Below are 18,303 nucleotides of genomic sequence, written 5' to 3' on the forward strand. Positions count from 1 at the left end.
TGTAAACCGTCTAGGGGCTCCCCATTGCTTTTAGGAAAAGGTGGTTTGGGAAGGGGCTTAACCGGGTATATTAAGGCTCTTCCCCTTCTCTGTCTGTGTTCTGGCTCAGGCAGATGGGAGATGCTGGTCTCCCCACCTGGATCACCTGCTCGAGCTTTCCTTGGCTTCCTTTCCTTCCTCACCTTCAGATTTCAGCTCCAACTCACTTTCTCAGAGGATCTTACCCTACCTCCCCCCCCCCCCCCCCCCACTTTACGCCCCAGGATTGTCTCATCAAGGGCCCTCTCCGGGGTCCACACTGTGAGGAACCCAAGTGTGTTTATTTTGCTCACTGTAAATCCTCATTACTTACTGCATGTTGATTCTCCCATTCAACAAATATTTATGAAGCAACAGATACATTAGGCACTGGGTGTAAAGACTGACACGTAGCGAAGGCTGACAGATTCCTGCTGCACGGGGAGGGGAGAAGATACACGAAAAACCCCAAGGAATTTCAGGACGCGCTGGTGCGATGTAAATGACAGAAAAGGGAACAAAGGGATGAGGCGTGGGGGCATTTGCAAAGTGTGGTCTGGGAAGGTTCCTTGGAGCACCGTGGTGGAAACAGGCACTGGAGGGACAGGCGGAAGGAACAGCCAGGGTAGGAGCCTGGAGGCAGGAGTAGGTTTGGCGTGTTAGAGGGACCGTGGGCTCAGCTCCTGGCCAACGAATATTCGTTTCATAGACAAGAGGAAGAATGAGTGCCCGCCCCCCGCCCCGCTCCTGGAATTGCGCTGGGTGCTGTCTCGGGCTTTCTTTTCCCTTGCGCCTCCTCAAGTCTGACACGCAGGTATTGTTACATCCATTACGCAGCGGAGGCCAACCCGCCGAGAGTAAAGTCCCGAGTCCAAGGCCGCACAGGAAGTGAGGGGAGGGGGAGCCAGACTCCACTCGGTTCAGGCTTTCCTGTACTTAAGGCTCCTTCCCCCACCTCAGGGAGGCGGGCGGACCACCGTCGAGCCCTATTCGCGGACGGCATTTGCTGGACACGCAGACACCCCCGGACGCTGGGTCTGTGCGTTGAAAATCGGGCGTGTCCACCTGTGCTGTCACCGGGATCTGCAGGGCCCCGTTTGCTCTCTGGCGAGCTTCTGCACGTTCTCTCCAACTTCAACCACAGGCCGCACGCCTCAGGCCACCTCCCGTCACCCCTGCCACGGAGCACACCGAGCGCCCTGGGCGCGCGTGCACGCGGCTGTCCCCAGGGCCCTGGCGCTGGGCGCCCGCGCGCGTCTACTACGAGGCGCGCCGGCAGGACTGGGACCAGGGTGACGCGGGCGCAACATTTAAGGGAGTCCCGAAAACCCGAGCGACCAAGATAAATAGCATTTTAATGAAATAGTAAAAAAAAAAAAAAAAAAAAAAAAAAAAAAATCAAAATGAGCCTCCCAAAGACCAAGGGAACGAGATAGCCATAGAAACATTAAAAAAAAGGCTCCGTGTCGCTGGGTCCGGCATGTGGGGCGCCCCCAAGCTCCGGGACGCGGGTCGCGGGGGGTCTGGGGCGCCCCCTCGGCTGGGACGCGCCGGGGGCCGTCCTGCGCGGGGGCCCGGGGCGGGGAGGCCGGCGGGCGGGGCGGGGCGGGGCCTCCCTCTCCCGGGCCTCCCCCCTCCCCTCCCGGGCCTCTCCAGGGCGCCGAGTCCCTTCCCGGTGCCGATCCGCGCCGCCTTTTCCCGCCACCCGCACGGGGCCCAGCTGACGGGCCGCGTTGTTTACGGCCGAGCAGCCCTCGCTCCCGCCGCCCGCCCGCCACTCGCCGGCCCAGGTGCCCGCCCGCCCGCCCGTCCGCGCGTCCGTCTGTCCGCGCGTCCGTCTGTCTCGGCGTTCGCAGATCGCGGCCCAGAGCGCTCGGGGCGCAGCGAGGGGGCTCCGGACCCGGAGGTCGCGGACGGGGCCCGGGCCGCCGCGGTCCGGGGTCGGGGCCGCCTCCGCCGGATCGGTAGCGGCCGAGGCCCCGCGCCCCTCCCGGGGCCGTTCCGAGGGCCCTCCCGGGCGGGGGCTGCGGCGCGCGGGGCCGCCGGCGTGGAAGAGAAGGACGCGCGTCCCCCAGCGCCGCTCGGGCGGCCGCCTCGGAGCATGACCCCCGCGGGCCGGCGCCGCGCGCTCTGAGCCGCCGGGACCCCGCGCTCCAGCAGCCATGGGCGCCGGGGCTGGGCGGGGGGCGGCCACCGCGCCGCTGCTGGTGGCGGTGGCCGCGCTGCTGCTGGGCGCCGCGGGCCACCTGTACCCCGGAGAGGGTGAGTCTGGGGGTCCGGGAGCGGGCGGGGAGCGGCGCGGTGGGGAGGGCGCCCCTTGCCAAAATGGAGCCCACCGCCGTGGACCCGGAGCCCTCCTCGGGGTGCGCGCGTGTGTCGGGTTGGGGGGGGGGGCGCGGTGCGCGTGGCCGGGAAGGTAGCTTGGGCCCCGCGCGGGGCGGGATGCCGCTGACCTTGGCCTTTGCCCGCCTGGGCTCGCGGTTCCGCGCGCCGTGTGCGGGCCCCGGGCCGGAGGAACCTTGCCCCAGTGCCCGTCCCGCTGCGGGTGCCTTTCCCGAGCGCGCCTCGGACCCGTGTGTGGCTCTCTGCGACCTCGGCTCGCTCCGGAGACGGGACACGCGTCCTCCTGGGTCCCCTGTGAAGTGGGGTCTCCGGGTCCAGGCGGCCGAATGCCGACGGCGCACACGGTTTGGAGCCAGAGTCGAGGGTCCCTTGGGGTCCCCGCGGATCCTACCCCCCTCCTTAGACCTAGGCCCGTGGCCACCCGCACTTCAGATCCATGTTTACACTTTCGGGTGCCGTTTCCAGATGTCCGGAGGCAAACTCTAGCGCCTTGGCAACCGGGCCTTTGTTGTAGCAGAAGCCCTGGCGGCTCTATCACGATTATTATGGTGAGTGCCACCAAATACCCCGGGCTTATCTCCCTGGACCTTCACACTGGCCCCTGGAGGTTGGTACTGTTGTTTGCCCATTTCATAGAGGAGCAAACTGAGGCTCAGGTAGGAGACAGTTCAACTTGCCCTAAAGTCAGTGCCGGAGGGAGAACTGGAACCTTTCTGTTGGTGGCCTGGCTAGGCTAGGCTCTGGACTGCTGCTGGATGTCCCGTGTCTCCCCGTGACCCCCACCTCCCCCTCCAGGTCTGCCCTTCCTGAAGGAGTTTTACCTGCCAGCCCAGGGAGGTCTCTCACCTCAGGTGAGCCTCTCAGGCCCCGCCCCGCCCCCGGACTTCCCTCCGGGGCCTCCCCGTGCTGGTAGCAGATGGAGTGGAGGCAAAAACCAACTCCACTCTTTGGGCTTGATGGCAGTCCTTTCCGGCTGTGGGGCAAGGAATGAAGAATCCTTTCAGAGAACATGGCTGGAGTTTCCCGACTGGTGCCGGAGGCCCCACTTTAAAAATATCTGTTGGGTTATGTTTTCAGAATTTTCCATAAAAGGAAATCAATCATGATGAGGAAGGGGTCGGGGAGGGAAGGAACAGAAGCTCCTGAGTTCCCTGGAAGGGAACGAGGTCCTTGAGAAAACACACACAGGCTCTGGGGGGTGGGGTGGGGGGAAACAACCCAGGTTTGCTGAGCACCTGTCTCAGCTATGCGGCGGCTCGGAGGCCTGGGTGCTCGGGGTACGGTGGGCTCTCAAGAAGGGTGACCATGGCTTTGGGTTCTTGTTCAGAAAATCCAAGACCAACGTTAGACCTGTTCCAGGTTTTGTGTATGTATGTGCGTATGCACCCATGTACATGTGGTTCCCTGCTCTTCTGTTCCTTGTAGCTTTGGTAATTGTGGATTTGTGCCTGGGCTTCCAGGGGCCACTAGATGGATTTACCGCTTCTTTCCACGTTTGCAGTTTCTACAAGGGCGGAGGCTTATGTGTCTTTCTTTCTTATTTAGTGTTTATTTTTGAGAGAGAGAGGGAGGGAGGGAGAGGGGGAGGGGGAGAGGGAGGGAGGGAGGGAAAGAGAGAGAGAGAGAGAGAGAGAATGTGCGCATGCGTGCACAAGTTGGGGGTGGGGCGGGCAGAGAGAGAAGGGGACAGAGGATCCCAGGTGGGCGCTGTGCTGACAGCCCGACGTGGGGCTCGAACTCACGAACCGCGAGATCATGACCTAAGCCGAAGTCGGATGCTTACCCCACGGAACCACCCAGGCACCCTGAGGCTTCTGTTTCTTTCGTGAGCCCAGAACAGCGCCTGGCACGTAGAAGGTGTGTGGTTGAAATATTTGTTCTTGATTCAGCTCGTATTTATGTTCTCACCAGGACCCCAAGCCATGGGTCTTTTATTCTTCAGCTAATACCTAACTAACATGTACTAATGAGGGTAAACGCTTGGCAGGTGGTGTTCCATGTGCTTGGAATATATAATCTCCGTTAATCCTCACCACGGCCCTATGAGGTAAGGTTTCGTATCCGTTTTTCCGCAGGTGAGGAAATTTGACCAGGACAGTAGAGGTGGGTTTAGTACCCCAGCTGGCCTGGCTTCAGAGCACTGGTTTCTTAACAAAAGGTGGTTCTCTTGGGTTTGAGCCTCCCCACCCCAGCCTGTAGTAATGGTTAACAAAATCCTATCGAATCGATGAGATGTGATGCCCCCTCAGAGGGTTGGAAATGGCAAGAAACCCTACAGGTCATTAATCTCTAATGTCAACCAGTAGGGCATTTTGGCCGGAGTGGGGTGGGGGTGGGGGTGCATGTGATTTTTTTAAGAAATGAAGGACTAGGGGGCACCTGGGTGGCTCAGTCGGTTAAGCATCCGACTTCGGCTCAGGTCATGATCTCGCGGCTCGTGAGTTCGAGCCCCGCGTCGGGCTCTGTGCCAGCAGCTCGGAGCCTGAAGCCTGCTTCGGATTCTGTGTCTCCTTCTCTCTCTACCCCTCCCCTGCTCACGCTCTGTGTCTCTCAGAAATAAATAAACATTAAAAAAAAAAAAAAAAAGTCTATTCTCAACCTTTGCCTCTCCTGGGGACCTGCCCATTATCCCTGCCTCACTCACTCACTCACTCACTCATAGAGGTCATTGAGGTGAGCTCCTGGGAGTCCCCACTGTACTCCTCTCCATCATGGACTTCCATTGTTATTATTATTATTTTTAATGTTTATTTTTGAGAGAGAGAATGCACAAGCAGGAGTGGCGTCGGGGGCGGGGGGCGGACAGATGATCTGAAGCGGGCCCTGTGCTGATGGTAGAGAGCCTGATGGGGGGCTTGAACCCACAAACCGCGAGATCATGACCTGAGCCGAAGTCGGATGCTCAACCGACTGAGCTACCCAGGTGCCCATTGGCTTCCCTTCTTAATCTGGCTAGAGTAGAGCCTCTCACCTTCAGTGCTCTTACCATTTGGGCTGTGATGGGGCTTGGCTGTGGGGGGCTGTCCTGCGTATTGCGAGAAGCTGAGCAGGGTCCCTGGTCTCTCCACCCACAACGTGCCAGTGACACCTCCTCTCTCCCTGTCGTGATGACTGAAAGTGTCTCTGGACATTGCCAGCCTGTCCCCAGTTGAGAACAGCCACATTCAGGGAGATAACCTTTACCTTGTCTAGGACATTTACCTGCTGGGGGTCCCAGCCCTCCTCTCTGTTCCGGGAGCCCCGTCTGCCCGGGAGCCTTTCCCTTTTTGACCTACAAACCCTCCATACTCCCTTGAACCTCATTCCCCACTGCTCACCTCCAGCCTTCCCCTGCCAGGCCTCCCCTGGTGGGCCCCCGCCACCCTCTCTCTCACCTTTTGCCCGCTGCACTGCCCACGGCACCTGGCTTGTTTCTCCATCGCTTTGTTTTGCCGGTGGCTCTGGTGAAGGTAATCCCTCACCTCCCAAGTGCTCTCCTGTCGCCTCACCCCAGCTGACCTCTCTGGGTCCTCCACTGCCTCCTCCCTCCCAGGAGAAGACCGTTTCCCGCCTGGCTTTTCACCTGCACCTGGCTCCCTCCATCCTCTCTGCTCCCTCTGGGGCTCAGATGTTAGTTCTTTCTTCATGGAGGGCCAATCCCCACTGCCAAGCACTCTCAGCCCTTTTTAAAAAAATAAATAAATAAAGTAGGTTCCATATCCAATGTGGGGCTTGAACTCATGATTCCAAGATCAGGAGTCAGATGCTCTATTGGCTGAGCCAGCCAGGCGCCCCCTCAGCCCAGTTTTTAATTTACGTATAGCCATAGTCCTTCTAGAACAGCGGCCAGCAAACTACAGCCTAATCCTGTCTGTCCATGCCTGGTTTTATAAAGTTTTATTGGCATCATCGATGGCTGCTTTTGTGCCCTAATGGCAGAGTTGAGGAGTTGCAATCACATGGCCCAGAAAGATAGTCATACTTTGGCCCTATACAGAGAAAGATGTATTAAAGAAAGCTAGGCTCCCTGAATACATGGGTTCCACTTTCTCCACTGAGAAAGTAACAGTGATGTTCCCTACTTAGCCACGTGTATGGTCTTAGGATTTATTTCTGTGAACAGTCATCTTGGCATTGAATGAGGATCCCTTGCTGTCGGCTTTGTGTCTAGAACTCAAAAGCGATGTCTGCTGTGAGATTTTCTTTCAAGACAACGTTGTGTTGATTTCTACTGAGAATACCTATATTGGCTTATGATTTGCAGTCAGACCCTATTTATGGTTTTTTAAAATAACAAGTGGGGCGCCTGGGTGACTCAGTCGCTTAAGCCTCCGACTTCGGCTCAGGTCATGATCTCACAGTTGGTGAGTTTGGCGAGTACGGGCCCCACGTCGGGTTCTGTGCTGACAGCACGGAGCCTGGAGCCTGCTTTAGATTCTGTGTGTCCCTCTCTCTGCCCCTCCCCTGCTCATGCTCTCTCTCTCTCTCAAAAATAAAACAAACATTAAAAAAAAAAAGACAAACAAGTAATGCATGCTCATTGCAAAGAAATTTACAAAAACATAGAGGGGGGAAGAAACAGTGTTTCATCTTAGTGTTGTTTTTTTTGTTGTTGTTGTTTTTGTGCACAATTATGTGATTTTTAACCCACGCATAGAGTTTTGTGTGGCCAACCCCTCAACTAGGGTACAGAACAGTCCCATCACCCAAATTCCCTCCAGACACCCCTTTATTACTACATTATCTCCATCCCTAATCCTGCCAACACTGATCTGTTCTCCGTGTTACCATTTTCTCTTTAGACTTTAAAACATATCTTGTAATTGAATTCATATTCTTAAGATTGACTTTTTTTCCCCAAGTTTATTTATTGTGAGAGAGCAGGAGAGGGGCAGAGAGAGAGGGACAGAGAGAGAATCCGAGGCAAGCTCTCCACTGTCAGTGTAGAGCTTAACGCGGGGCTCGAACTCACAAACCATGAGATGATGCTCTGAGCTGAAATCGAGAGTCGGGGGCGCTCAACCGAATCAGCCACCCTGGCTCCCCTAACATTGGTCGGTGGTCTTAATTTGCGCGCTCATAGCTCCTCATTGGTCACGGATTCCCTATTTGGGAATTTGCCTGGTCGCTAAAATTGACTCGTCACCCTACAATCAAGACCCAGTGCACTCTTGTGGTTCCTCCTGGACCTGCACGGAGCACCCAACCGTTCGAATCGCCGAACCAGCCCATTCGCAGCTGATTAGCTCTGGTATTGTGGATTCATACGATCCTCGAAGATGAAACCAACTGTCTTTTTTTTTTTTTCCGCGACGTATTTTGGTGCCACACTTTCCCACATTTTTGTGCTTTTCGTTGGAGATTTTGCCGTTGAAAAGGGCCTTGCCCATGGCGTTGACGTGCTATTTCGTGTAAGTGCAGGAGTAAATGCAAGAAGGCTTGATACGCCTCATGGAGAAAATATGTGGCTATATGAGCTCAGCTCAGGCAGGCGCTGTGGTGCTTTGTGCTGTTGGCTGTGATTCATACAGGCAGCCGATCAACACCGTATATTACATAAGATGTATTTAAGGAGAAACGTATGTAAAACAAGATTGTGTTTTGATCAGATGACAAAAACATACGGGGCCGGAGGCTTGCAGGAGCCTGACCCTATTGTGTTTCCCCTGGGGACAATGGTGTTGGCCAATTCTGTGTTCCAGGGGACTCCTCAGACATGCTGAGGATGGCCTGTGGGTGGTTTCCTATCACGACACTTCAGAATTTGTGCATTTGGGTTTCTCAGGGCCCGTGTGGAATCTTGTGGAACGCATATGCCCCTTGGGTCCTATTTTTTTTTTTTTAGTCTGTGCAGAAATCCTTGGTTACATCTTGGAAAGTTCGTGAGATGGCCCCAGCCCCCTGGCCCTTGCTTCAAGGAGGGGGTCTCTCCTGTTCCGTTAAGCCTGGTGCCAGCGTGCGCTCTTGGGATTTTGTTTCTAGCACGGCAAGATTTGCTGTTCTGCGTTGCCACGTGCACACTGGATAGGAATTCCAGTCGGAGCTCGAGGCAGACGCAGGAGGATTAAAATTTGATTTCGGATCTGGGTTTTTCTTCCAATCCCGTAAGGGCAGGGTGTCACCTCAGGTTTGTGTTCGGGGAACAGCGCGGCCTGGTAGCGGGAAGATTCTTGCTTCTCTCCTGTGCCTTTGTGGGAGACTGGAAAACGTAGGTACTTTCCAAAAACTGTCTGCTACCAGCGTGGAAAAAGGTAGTGCTCGGACACAAAGGGGTAAAGAGAGGAGGGCTACCACTGTTTTCCTGTAGGCTCTCTGTGATTCTTGTTGCCAGTCTGTTTCCCCTGGTTCCTTGCAGACGATGGGAAGGGGGATGGGTTCTGAAATGTTCCTCTCGGATTATATGTGCTTATATTGTATCAAAGCCACCTGCTGCCTTTTTTCTTTTTTTTTTTTTTTTTTTTTTTTTTTTTTTTTTTTACAAAGTGCCTTTTGTCTTGCCAAGACTTCTTGACTTCTTTTGGTTTTCTTTCCTGGGTCTTCTGTGGCACGATCCTTCCCATCTGGGAGGTAGAACTCCCAAGGGGCGCGGGAGCTTCCTAGGACCCTCTGAGTTGATGCGCGATGCCCTCCCTGGGATTGCGAAGCTACGACTGCAAAGCTAATGCCTGGATGTCCCGGAGCTTTTGGGCGTACAGAAGGTGGTGTCAGGGTGGGCATGAACCTTTGGTCCTCTAGTCACCTGTCCTTAAATATTGTGCTTTCTGCCTCCACCCTCTTCTCCTCTTGGTTGCCCCATCTCCTGCCAGTTATGTCACCAAACGTCACCTGTGTCTGCCCCTCTTTTCCCAAGCTCCGGACCGGTATCTGGGCACACTCCAAAGTCCTCACGGACTCAACACGCCCCACACTGTGCCTCTTGTCCTCACTACCCCAAGCCGGCCCTGTCTCGGTCTCTCCACGTTCACCGGGGACTGTCTCTCACTTCTCTCTCCTCTCCTCCCCCTCCCTGGGTACCAGTTCCCCAGTGTCTCCGTGGCCCCGCCTCTGTCCTTGCACCCACTCCCACGGTAGACCCCCTTTCTTCTAGGCCAGTGTGCCCCGTTCGGTTCTTCCTCTGTTTTGCTGCCACTGGGATTTCTCTGCTTCCTACTTGGGTGCTTCTGCAGCTGCCAGCTAGATCCCTTCCCCGGGTACATGAGCCGCCGCCGCTCTGGGCTGCTGTCCCTTGGGGCTCCTCATATGCCTCAGCGTTCTTGCATGTGCTTCCTGCACCCCAAGCACACTTTGTCCCCCCCTTCTGCCCATGGTCACCCATGCTTCTTCCTCCCAGGACCGGGTCAGAGGCTCCATCCTTCCTTCTCCAGCTGCATCATCCACCCTTCCTCCTTCCCTTTCACTACAGACTGGAGGTATCCGTCTGGGTGCCCACAGACACTGGTCTGTCCGTTGGAGACGCGTTCTAGCGAAGCATTGACTATACGGGTAAATGAAGTCACGCTCAAAGTGTAGGTTCCAGAAGGGCTTTGGATGTGTCTGTCCAGAGCAGGAAGCAGAGTCCTGGAGCCCCCACCTCTGCAAATTCGTGTGTTGAAGCCCTCACTCCCCAGTGTGACTGTATTTGAAGATCAAGCTTTTGGGAGGTAATTTAGGTTAAATGAGGTCGTAAGAGTAGCGCCCTAACGCGATGGGATTGGTGGCCTTCTAAGGACAGGAGGAGAGAGATCTCTTTCTTTTTTTTTGCATGAATGCAGCAAGGGGAGACCACGTGAGGCAGAGAGAGAGCCTGCCAGCTAGGAAGAGGGCTCTCCCTGCACACTGGCCATGCTGGCTACCTTGATCTTGGACTCTCAGCCTCCAGAACTGTGAGAAGCAAATTTCTGTTGTTTAAGCTGCCCAGTCCGTGGTCTTTTCGAAGGGCAGCCCTAGCTGACTGAGGTGAGAATTGGGATCAGAATTGGCTCTGAAACACAGCAGCCAGGGACACAGGCGGATAAAATGGGTGTGGGTCCGGCTTTCTTTGAAATTGCTGGGGATGGCCCACCATGCTTATGGGGTTCTCTCCAGCAACAGTCGATGGCCCCAAAGAAGGCATCCGACGGTGTTAGTTCTGGGGTGCAGGGCTCAGTGGGGCAGGTGGGGCAGAAGAATGGGGACTCATTGTGGGGGGAGCCCTGCTGGGGAGGTGGGGCCAGGGGTAGGTTGTATGTCTGTCCGACTTGAGTACCCACCCCCCGCATACCTTGCGGACCTTGTTTAAAATGCAGGTTTCTGGGGCCTGGCTCCCGGACATAATTGATTTCTTTGGTCTAGAGCCGGGCCTAGGAATCTGCATTTCCCTCCTTTAGCGATTCTCAGGCTGGCGGTCTAGAAGGCACACTTTGAGAAACCCTATGTGATGGCTAAGGGCACAGGTGCAGGTGTTGGTGGCCTAGAGACCTGTGTGTGACGGGCTGTTGTGTTCCTCTTTCCCCAAGGTTGTGTGTTGAAGCCAACTCCCAGAGGGTGACTATTTGGAGTCTTTATTTAAAATTTTTTTTAGCGTTTATTTATTTTTGAGACAGAGAGAGACAGAGCATGAATGGGGGAGGGACAGAGAGAGAGGGAGACACAGAATCGGAGGCAGGCTCCAGGCTCTGAGCCATCAGCCCAGAGCCCGATGCAGGGCTCGAACTCACGGACCGCGAGATTGTGACCTGAGCTGAAGTCGGACACTCAACCGACTGAGCCACCCAGGCGCCCCTGGAGTCTTTAAAGAAGTAATCAGAACGAGGGCATTGGGGCAGTGGGGTAAGCATTCGACTCTTTATCTCGGCTCAGGTTGTGATCTCATGGTTTGTGAGTTCGAGCCCTGAGCCTGCTTGGGATTCTCTCTCTCTCTCTCTCTCTCTGTCTCTGTCTCTGTCTCTGTCTCTGTCTCTGCCCCTCCCCTACTCTCTCACTCATGCGCTCTCTCTCTCTGTCTCTCAAAATAAATAAACTTTAAAAAAAGATTCATTTGAAAATAGTATTCTTTTAAAAAAAATTTTTTTTTAACGTTTATTTATTTTTGAGACAGAGAGAGACAGAGCATGAATGGGGGAGGGTCAGAGAGAGAGGGAGACACAGAATCCGAAACAGGCTCCAGGCTCTGAGCGGTCAGCACAGAGCCCGATGCGGGGCTCGAACTCACAGACCGCGAGATCGTGACCTGAGCCGAAGTCGGCCACTTAACTGACTGAACCACCCAGGCGCCCCAGTAATGTATTCTTAAAAAAAAAAAAGAAAGAGCATTACAGCGGGCCCTAATCCAATATGCCTGGTGTCCCTCAAGGAAGAGGAGGTTAGGACACAGACCTGTGCGCCCACAGAGGGGCAGCTGTAAGGACAGAGGGAGAAAGCAGGCATCTGTGAGCCAAAGAGAGGCCTCAGGAGAAGCTGACGCGGCTGACACCTTGAGTTTGGACTCGAAGATTGTGAGAACTTCCTGTGTGCGGTCGAAGGCCCCTGGCCTGCGGTTCTGTGTGATGATGGGCCGAGCGAACCAATGTCCTGGGTTCAAGTCCCAGCTCTGTCTCCTCTTTGCTGTGTGGCCTTGAGGCAGACACAGTCCTCTCTGAGCCTCCGCCACTTTCCTCTTCTGGAGAATCTGTCTGGGCCACACGTGCGCCGTGTTTTGTCCGTGCTTCAGCCTCGTGCACCCCCACTCCTCAGGGCACTTAGCGCCCCTGTGCCTCCAGCAATTTCCAGCAGTGTCTGACTCACATGCTGCCCACCGCGGTCCCTTCTTCCAGATGTGGCCTCCGCCGTTACCCTCCCCAGGCCTGTTTTCCAGAGCTTAATCTTCCCCGGTGGACCCGGGGTCTCAGGAATTTGCAGGTCTCCTCCGGCCTTTTGATGTCCCTGCCTTGCGAACGTCACAGGCCAGGCGTCTGCCCTTCTCCCGGGGAGGGAGGACCTGCACGTCCATCTTTCCCAGGGCTTCCTTCCACTTCTCCGTCTCCCGCGGCGCCTTGTGGGCTCTTGGTTTGTTCAGAAGATCCCCTTGGCGTGTCCTCCAAGATGGTGAGAAGTTTCCAGAAGGATTATGGTCTGGATGGCGAGTGTCCCCTTCGGGGCCTTCTCTCCCCCTCTGGGCTTCTGCGTACACGATTTTCTCCTCCGTCTTCCATATGCGATGGTCCGCTGTTGTTACCCGCTTCCTCTGTCCTCGAGTCCCCGAGCACCCACCTCGGGGCCCCTGACCACTGTGGAGGTGCAGTGACCCTCCTGTCCCCAGAGGGACCTTCCATCTGGGCTTGAGAACCACCTTCCTCAGGTCTCCTCTCTGGGGGCTGTTTCTTCTCTCACTGGTATTTTTTACCAGGAACTTGCAGGAAAACACTACAATGCCTGGGTCCCCGCCCCCACCCCCGGTCCACCCTCAGACCTCCCTGAGTGCACGTGTGAACCTATCTGCAGCAGGGATCTCTGGGTCCAGGGACATCTGTGTTTATAAAATTGCCCCTGACCCTGGGTGGTTTCATCACTCACCCAGGCCTCTTGAAGGCCCTTAGATCTTGTCTGAGCCTGCTTCTCTGTGATGTTTATTCTGCTCCCCGTTGCTACTGGCTCATGTGCCTTCTGTGCACCTGCTTTCCCGCTCAAGGGGGCCAGGAAAAGCGAAGCCCAGAGAGGTTACATCGCTCACTCGAGGTCACCCAGCACCCAGTCGACAAAGCTGAGATTCGCGCCCGGGGCCATCAGGATTTCTGGTCTGTGCAGCTCATTGCTTTAGTGTTTGTCTCTTTACTCTGATGGCACCTTGTCACAGCTTTGAGCCTTCAACCTTTTCTGTCTTGCTAATCCCCGTGCCCAGCACAATGCCTGGTGCCGAGGTGCCCAGCAGACGTTGGCTGAATGAGTACAGCAGTTATTTCCATGTGGGCGATTTGTTGGTTCTGGAACCTGGCCTCCTGATTCTGCCTCGCACCTGCTGTAGTCCCCCCCCCCCCCCCCCCCCCATTTCTCCTTCTTTGAGGAAGTCACTTGCAAGAGCCGGCCTCTTGGGCAGGCGGAGAATCTTCAGGATGCCTGATTCTGCCGTGTGCCCAAATTCTAAATTCTGCAGCTCATAAATCTAGGTATTGGTTCCGTGAGCTCGGGGCGGAGAACTAACACGGGTTTAGAGCTTTGATCACGCTGCTGCCCTCGTTCACAGAGAGGAGGAGGAGGCCCAGGATGACACGGCGGGAGGTGCTGGAGTAGGAAGCCGATCTGTTGTGTTTCCAGCGTGGCCCGGAACCCGTGTGGGTGGTGGCCGGACGCCTAAACCCAAGGCTTGTTGGCACGGGACTCCTGAATTTCGGGGGGTTAAGACTGGTAAGGAGGCAGAGAAGAATGTGTGGCCCCAGAATAGGCCACCAGGGAGCATTTGAAGAATGTGGAGACTAAGGATCAAGTACATTCATGATCAAACGCAGAATGCGTTCGATCTCAGCGTTGCGAAGCATTGCCAGAACCTTCTAGACACCTCCTTCCCTGCCCCTCCACACTTTCTCCTTGCCTGCTTTGATGGGTGAGAAAACCAGGGAGAAGGGACTCTCTCCCTCCCTCCCCCCTCCTTCCCTTCCTCCTTTCCTTCCTTTTCTTTCTTTTTTTTTCTTTTTTATTCTTTCCTTCTTTTTCTTTCTTTCTTTCTTTCTTTCTTTCTTTCTTTCTTTCTTTCTTTCTTTCAAGAGTGACAGAGAGCAAGCGGGGGGAGGGGCAGAGAGAGAGGGAGACAGAATCCCAAGCAGGCTCCCCAGTGACAGTGCAGGGCCCCAGTGGGGCTCTGTCTCATGAACCATGAGATCGTGACCCAAGCCAAAATCAAGAGTCAGATGCTTAACCAACTGAGCCACCCAGGCACCCCAGAAAGGACACTTTCTAAGAGACTGCTCTCATGTTAAGTCTTCTCTCCTGGAAAATCCTCAGATCCCTCTGGCTGGGCAGGAAATTCTAGACCAGCACTATTCAAAAGAACGTGTTGCTCTGAGGGGAATGTTCCGTGGCTGTTTAATGTGGTGGCCATTGTCCACATGGGGCTCTTGAAGTTGTGGCTGGTATGGCTGAATCTTTATTTTTATCTTATTTCAATCCATTTTAGTTTAAAAAAAAAAAGGTCAGCACTCGATTCTGTTGTTGGAAAACTCTTTAGTGTGTTTGAACAGGTTGGGGAAATGAACCTACGTGTTGGATGATACACTTTATGAAATCTACATGTACAGGTCGAGTATTTCTGAAAATTTAGCATCTGAATGGAGACATTGCTACATGGCATTTTGGAAGCTTTCTTCCAAAAGAATCTTGTAGAGTATCTCATTAATAATTTTTTTAGTATTATGGGGCTCCCAGTTGGGTCGGTTGGAAGAACATGGGACTCTTGACCTTGGGGTCATGAGTTTGAGCCCCACATTGGGTGTAAAGACTACTTAAATAAAACTTAAAAAAATAAATTTTTTTGAATTCATTGTAAATATATATAGATGTAATCTATCTACATCTATATATATTTACATCCAAGTTAGCATATGGTGCAACAATGATTTCAGGAGCAGATTCCTTAATGCCCCTGACCCACTTAGCCCCTCCCCCCTCCCCCAGCCCCTCCCATAATCCTCAGTTTGTTCTCCATATTTATGAGTCTCTTCTGTTTTGGCCCCCTCCCTGTTTTGATATTGTTTTTGCTTCCCTTCCCTTATGTTCATCTGTTCTGTGTCTTAAAGTCCTCATATGTGTGACGTCATATGATATTTGTCTTTCTCTAATTTCGCTTAGCGTAATACCCTCTAATTCCATCCACGTAGTTGCAAATGGCAAGATTTCATTCTTTTTGATTGCCGAGTAATACTCCATTGTATATGTGTGTGTGTGTGTGTATACACATACATACATATATATATGTATACATACATACATATGTACGTATGTGTATGTACATATATATACGTATACATATACCCCACATCTTCCTTATCCATTCATCCATCGATGGTCATTTGGGCTCTTTCCATACTTTGACTGTTGTTGATAGTGCTGCTATAAACATGGGGGTGCATGTGCCCCTTCGAAACAGCACGCCTGTATCCCTTGGATAAATACCTAGTAGTGTAATTGCTGAGCCATAGGGTAGTTCTATTTTTAACTTTTTGAGGAACCTCCATACTGTTTTCCAGAGTGGCTGCACCAGTTTGCATTCCCCACCCCCCCCAGAATAATTTTTCTTAGTATAGCTTACACATTGAAGTGAAATTTTTAGATACATTGCATTAATTAAAATATATGTACTTTTGTCTTCCTTTTCTTTTTCTTTTTTTTTTTTACCTTAGAGAAAATTTAAAATGCCTGAGGGCATCCTCTCCCGTTACACGTTAACTCAGGTAGTTGATAGTGACTTATTAGTCTGAGAGAGGAATCTGGATCTGTCCTATTCCCGGTGGCACTTTCCTACCTGGACCAGGTCTTCTGTAGATATGTGCTGAAGGAGAGGACAAAGGGAATTATCTTGAACAACCTTTCTCTAGGCTGTCACTGCATGAAAACTGTTTCACTGTTTCCTTATTTAAGTCACATGCACCTGCTTCCTTAGGCATGTTTTTGAAAGAACAAAGATGGTTCTTCCTTTCCCCCCCCACCCCCCGCACCCCTATCCGCAGGGGATATTTTCCAAGACCCCCAGTGGATGCATGAAACCGTAATAGCACTGAGTCCTATATATGCTATGTTTATTTTCTGTACGCAAATAGCTATATTATGTCACTAACAGGCGTGTAGTGCACGCAGCTTGGATGAAGGGATGATTCACCTACTGGGCGAGGCAGGATGGCGGGAGATTTCATCACGCTACTCAGAACGGTGGGCAATCCAAAACTTATGATTGTTTATTTCAGGAATTTTCCATTTAATATTTTCTGACCGCAGTTGACCGCGGGTAACTGAAACCGTGGATAACGGGATAATTGTATTAGCTGTTGCTGGACCCCCCCCCCCACTTCCTCTGCCCCCCATTGTTCTTCTCTACCAGTGTACGGAGTGGGGATTCGTCAGGTACCACTTACTGAAAACTTGAAGCATTTTTCATTTCCACCCAGAGGTATTAAGAGCCAACAGAAGGCCCTGCGTTTATTTCTGGCACCATTTCTAACATCCTCGGGATATTTTCTGTCCCAACAGTAAATTGCTCTATTGTTGAGGCTAATAGGCACACACACAGCCTTAATGAATTGAGTTAGATTCATTGGAGGTTTTTAAAAAGCAATTCTTTATTGTTCCCTACTGTTACAGTTGTCTAATTTTTTATTTTTTTAAATATTTATTTTGAGAGAGAGAGAGCTCTCGAGAGAACACAGGGACGGGGGAGGGGCAGAAAGAGAGAGGGAAGAGGGAAAGAGAGAATCCCAAGCAGGCTCTGTGCTGTCACTGCAGAACCCGATGCAGGGCTCGATCTCACACACCATGAGATAATGACCTGAGCCGAAATCAAGAGCCTGATGCTCAACTGACTGAGCCATCCAGGCGCCCCCCTATGGTCATCAAATTTTTAAAGATTTTTTTTTTAATGTTTATTTATTTTGAGAGAGAGAGAGAGAGAGTGAGCATAGGCAGGGGAGGGGCAGAGAGAGAGGGAGACACAGAATCCGAAGCAGGCTCCAGGCTCCGAGCTGTCAGCACAGAGCCCGACACAGGGCTCAAACCCATGAACCGCAAGATCATGACCTGAGCCGAAGTCGGATGCTTAACCGACTGAGCCACACAGGTGCCCGTGGTCATTAAGTTTTTTATAACAACTTTATTGAGCTATAATCCAATGCCATACAATTCACCTCTTTAAAGTTTACAATTCAGTAAATTACATCCGCAGGGTTGTGCAGCCATCACTACAATCAATTTTATTTATTTTTAATTTTAAGAAATGTTTTCATTTTTGAAAGAGAGAGAGAGACAGAGTGCGAGCAGGGGAGGGGCAGAGAGAGGGAGACACAGAATCCAAAGCAGGTTCCAGGCTCCAGGCTGTCGGCACAGAGCCTGATGTGGGGCTTGAACCCACGGACCCTGAGATCATGACGTGAGCTGACGTCGGACGCTTAACCGACTGAGCCACCCAGGCGCTCTGCTACAGTCAATTTTAGAACATTTTTCATCACTCCAAAGAGAAACTGCAGCCTGAGTAGCTGTCGCTTCTCATTGCCTCTTCCCCAGCCCCTTGGAACCACGAAACTGCTTTCTGTCTCTATCTGTAAATTTGCCCATTCTGGATATTTCATGTAAATGGAGTCGTACTACATGTCGTCTGTGGTGCCTGACTTCTCTCACCTCGCCTTGCGTTTTCAGGCTGCCTGGGTGATCATTAGCATTTTTTTTTTTTTTCTTTTTTTAGTAATGAAGTATTTTTAATTAAGGGTCGTACATTTTTTTTTAGTTATCATGCTCGTGCACACTTAATACCCTATAGTGTACTGTGGATATAACTTTGACATGCACTGGGAAACCAAGAAATTCGTTTGATGAAAAAATTTTTAAGTTTATTTACTTTGAGATAGAGCACAAGCAGGGGAGGGGCAGAGAGAGGGAGACAGAGAATCCCAAGCAGGTTCCGTGTTATCAGCATAGAACCCAATGCGGGGCTCCATCCCATGAACCATGAGATCATGATCTGAGCCCAAATCAAGAGTCGGATACTCAACCAACTGAGTCACCCCGGTGCCCTCATTTGATGCATTTTATCAAGGTACTTGCTTTATTGCGGTGGTCTGGAACCGAGCCTGCAGCATCTCCCGGGTATGCCTGTGGTTGTGTTTTCATTTCTCTTGGTTATCTACCTGGGAGTGGAACTGCTGGGCCATGTGGTAACTCATGGCTTAATGGTTTGAAGAATTGCCAGACCATTTTCCATGGTAGTTGCATCGTTGTATGTTCCCACCGGTGATGTACGAGGGTTCCAGTTTCTCTGCATCCTTGCCAACACTT

At 52.6% G+C, this 18,303-nt stretch overlaps 1 protein-coding gene across 5 annotated transcripts in view; it reads left to right on the plus strand.

The window, feature by feature from the left end:
* Positions 1 to 1,740: 1,740 nt before the first annotated feature.
* INSR (insulin receptor) overlaps positions 1,741 to 18,303 on the plus strand; it is a 138,004-nt gene continuing 121,441 nt past the window's right edge. For 3 of the 5 annotated variants that reach the window (XM_060630132.3, XM_060630133.3, XM_060630137.3), the window contains exon 1: positions 1,741 to 2,280. In XM_060630132.3, the coding sequence (XP_060486115.1) occupies positions 2,181 to 2,280 (100 nt within the window). In that variant the 5' untranslated portion in view covers positions 1,741 to 2,180. The remainder of the gene's footprint in view (positions 2,281 to 18,303) is intronic. The other 2 variants (XM_060630134.3, XM_060630136.3) reach the window with 1 other exon arrangement.

This window comes from Panthera onca, chromosome A2, assembly GCF_046562875.1.
Source record: "Panthera onca isolate mPanOnc1 chromosome A2, mPanOnc1 haplotype 2, whole genome shotgun sequence".
NCBI lineage: Eukaryota > Metazoa > Chordata > Mammalia > Carnivora > Felidae > Panthera > Panthera onca.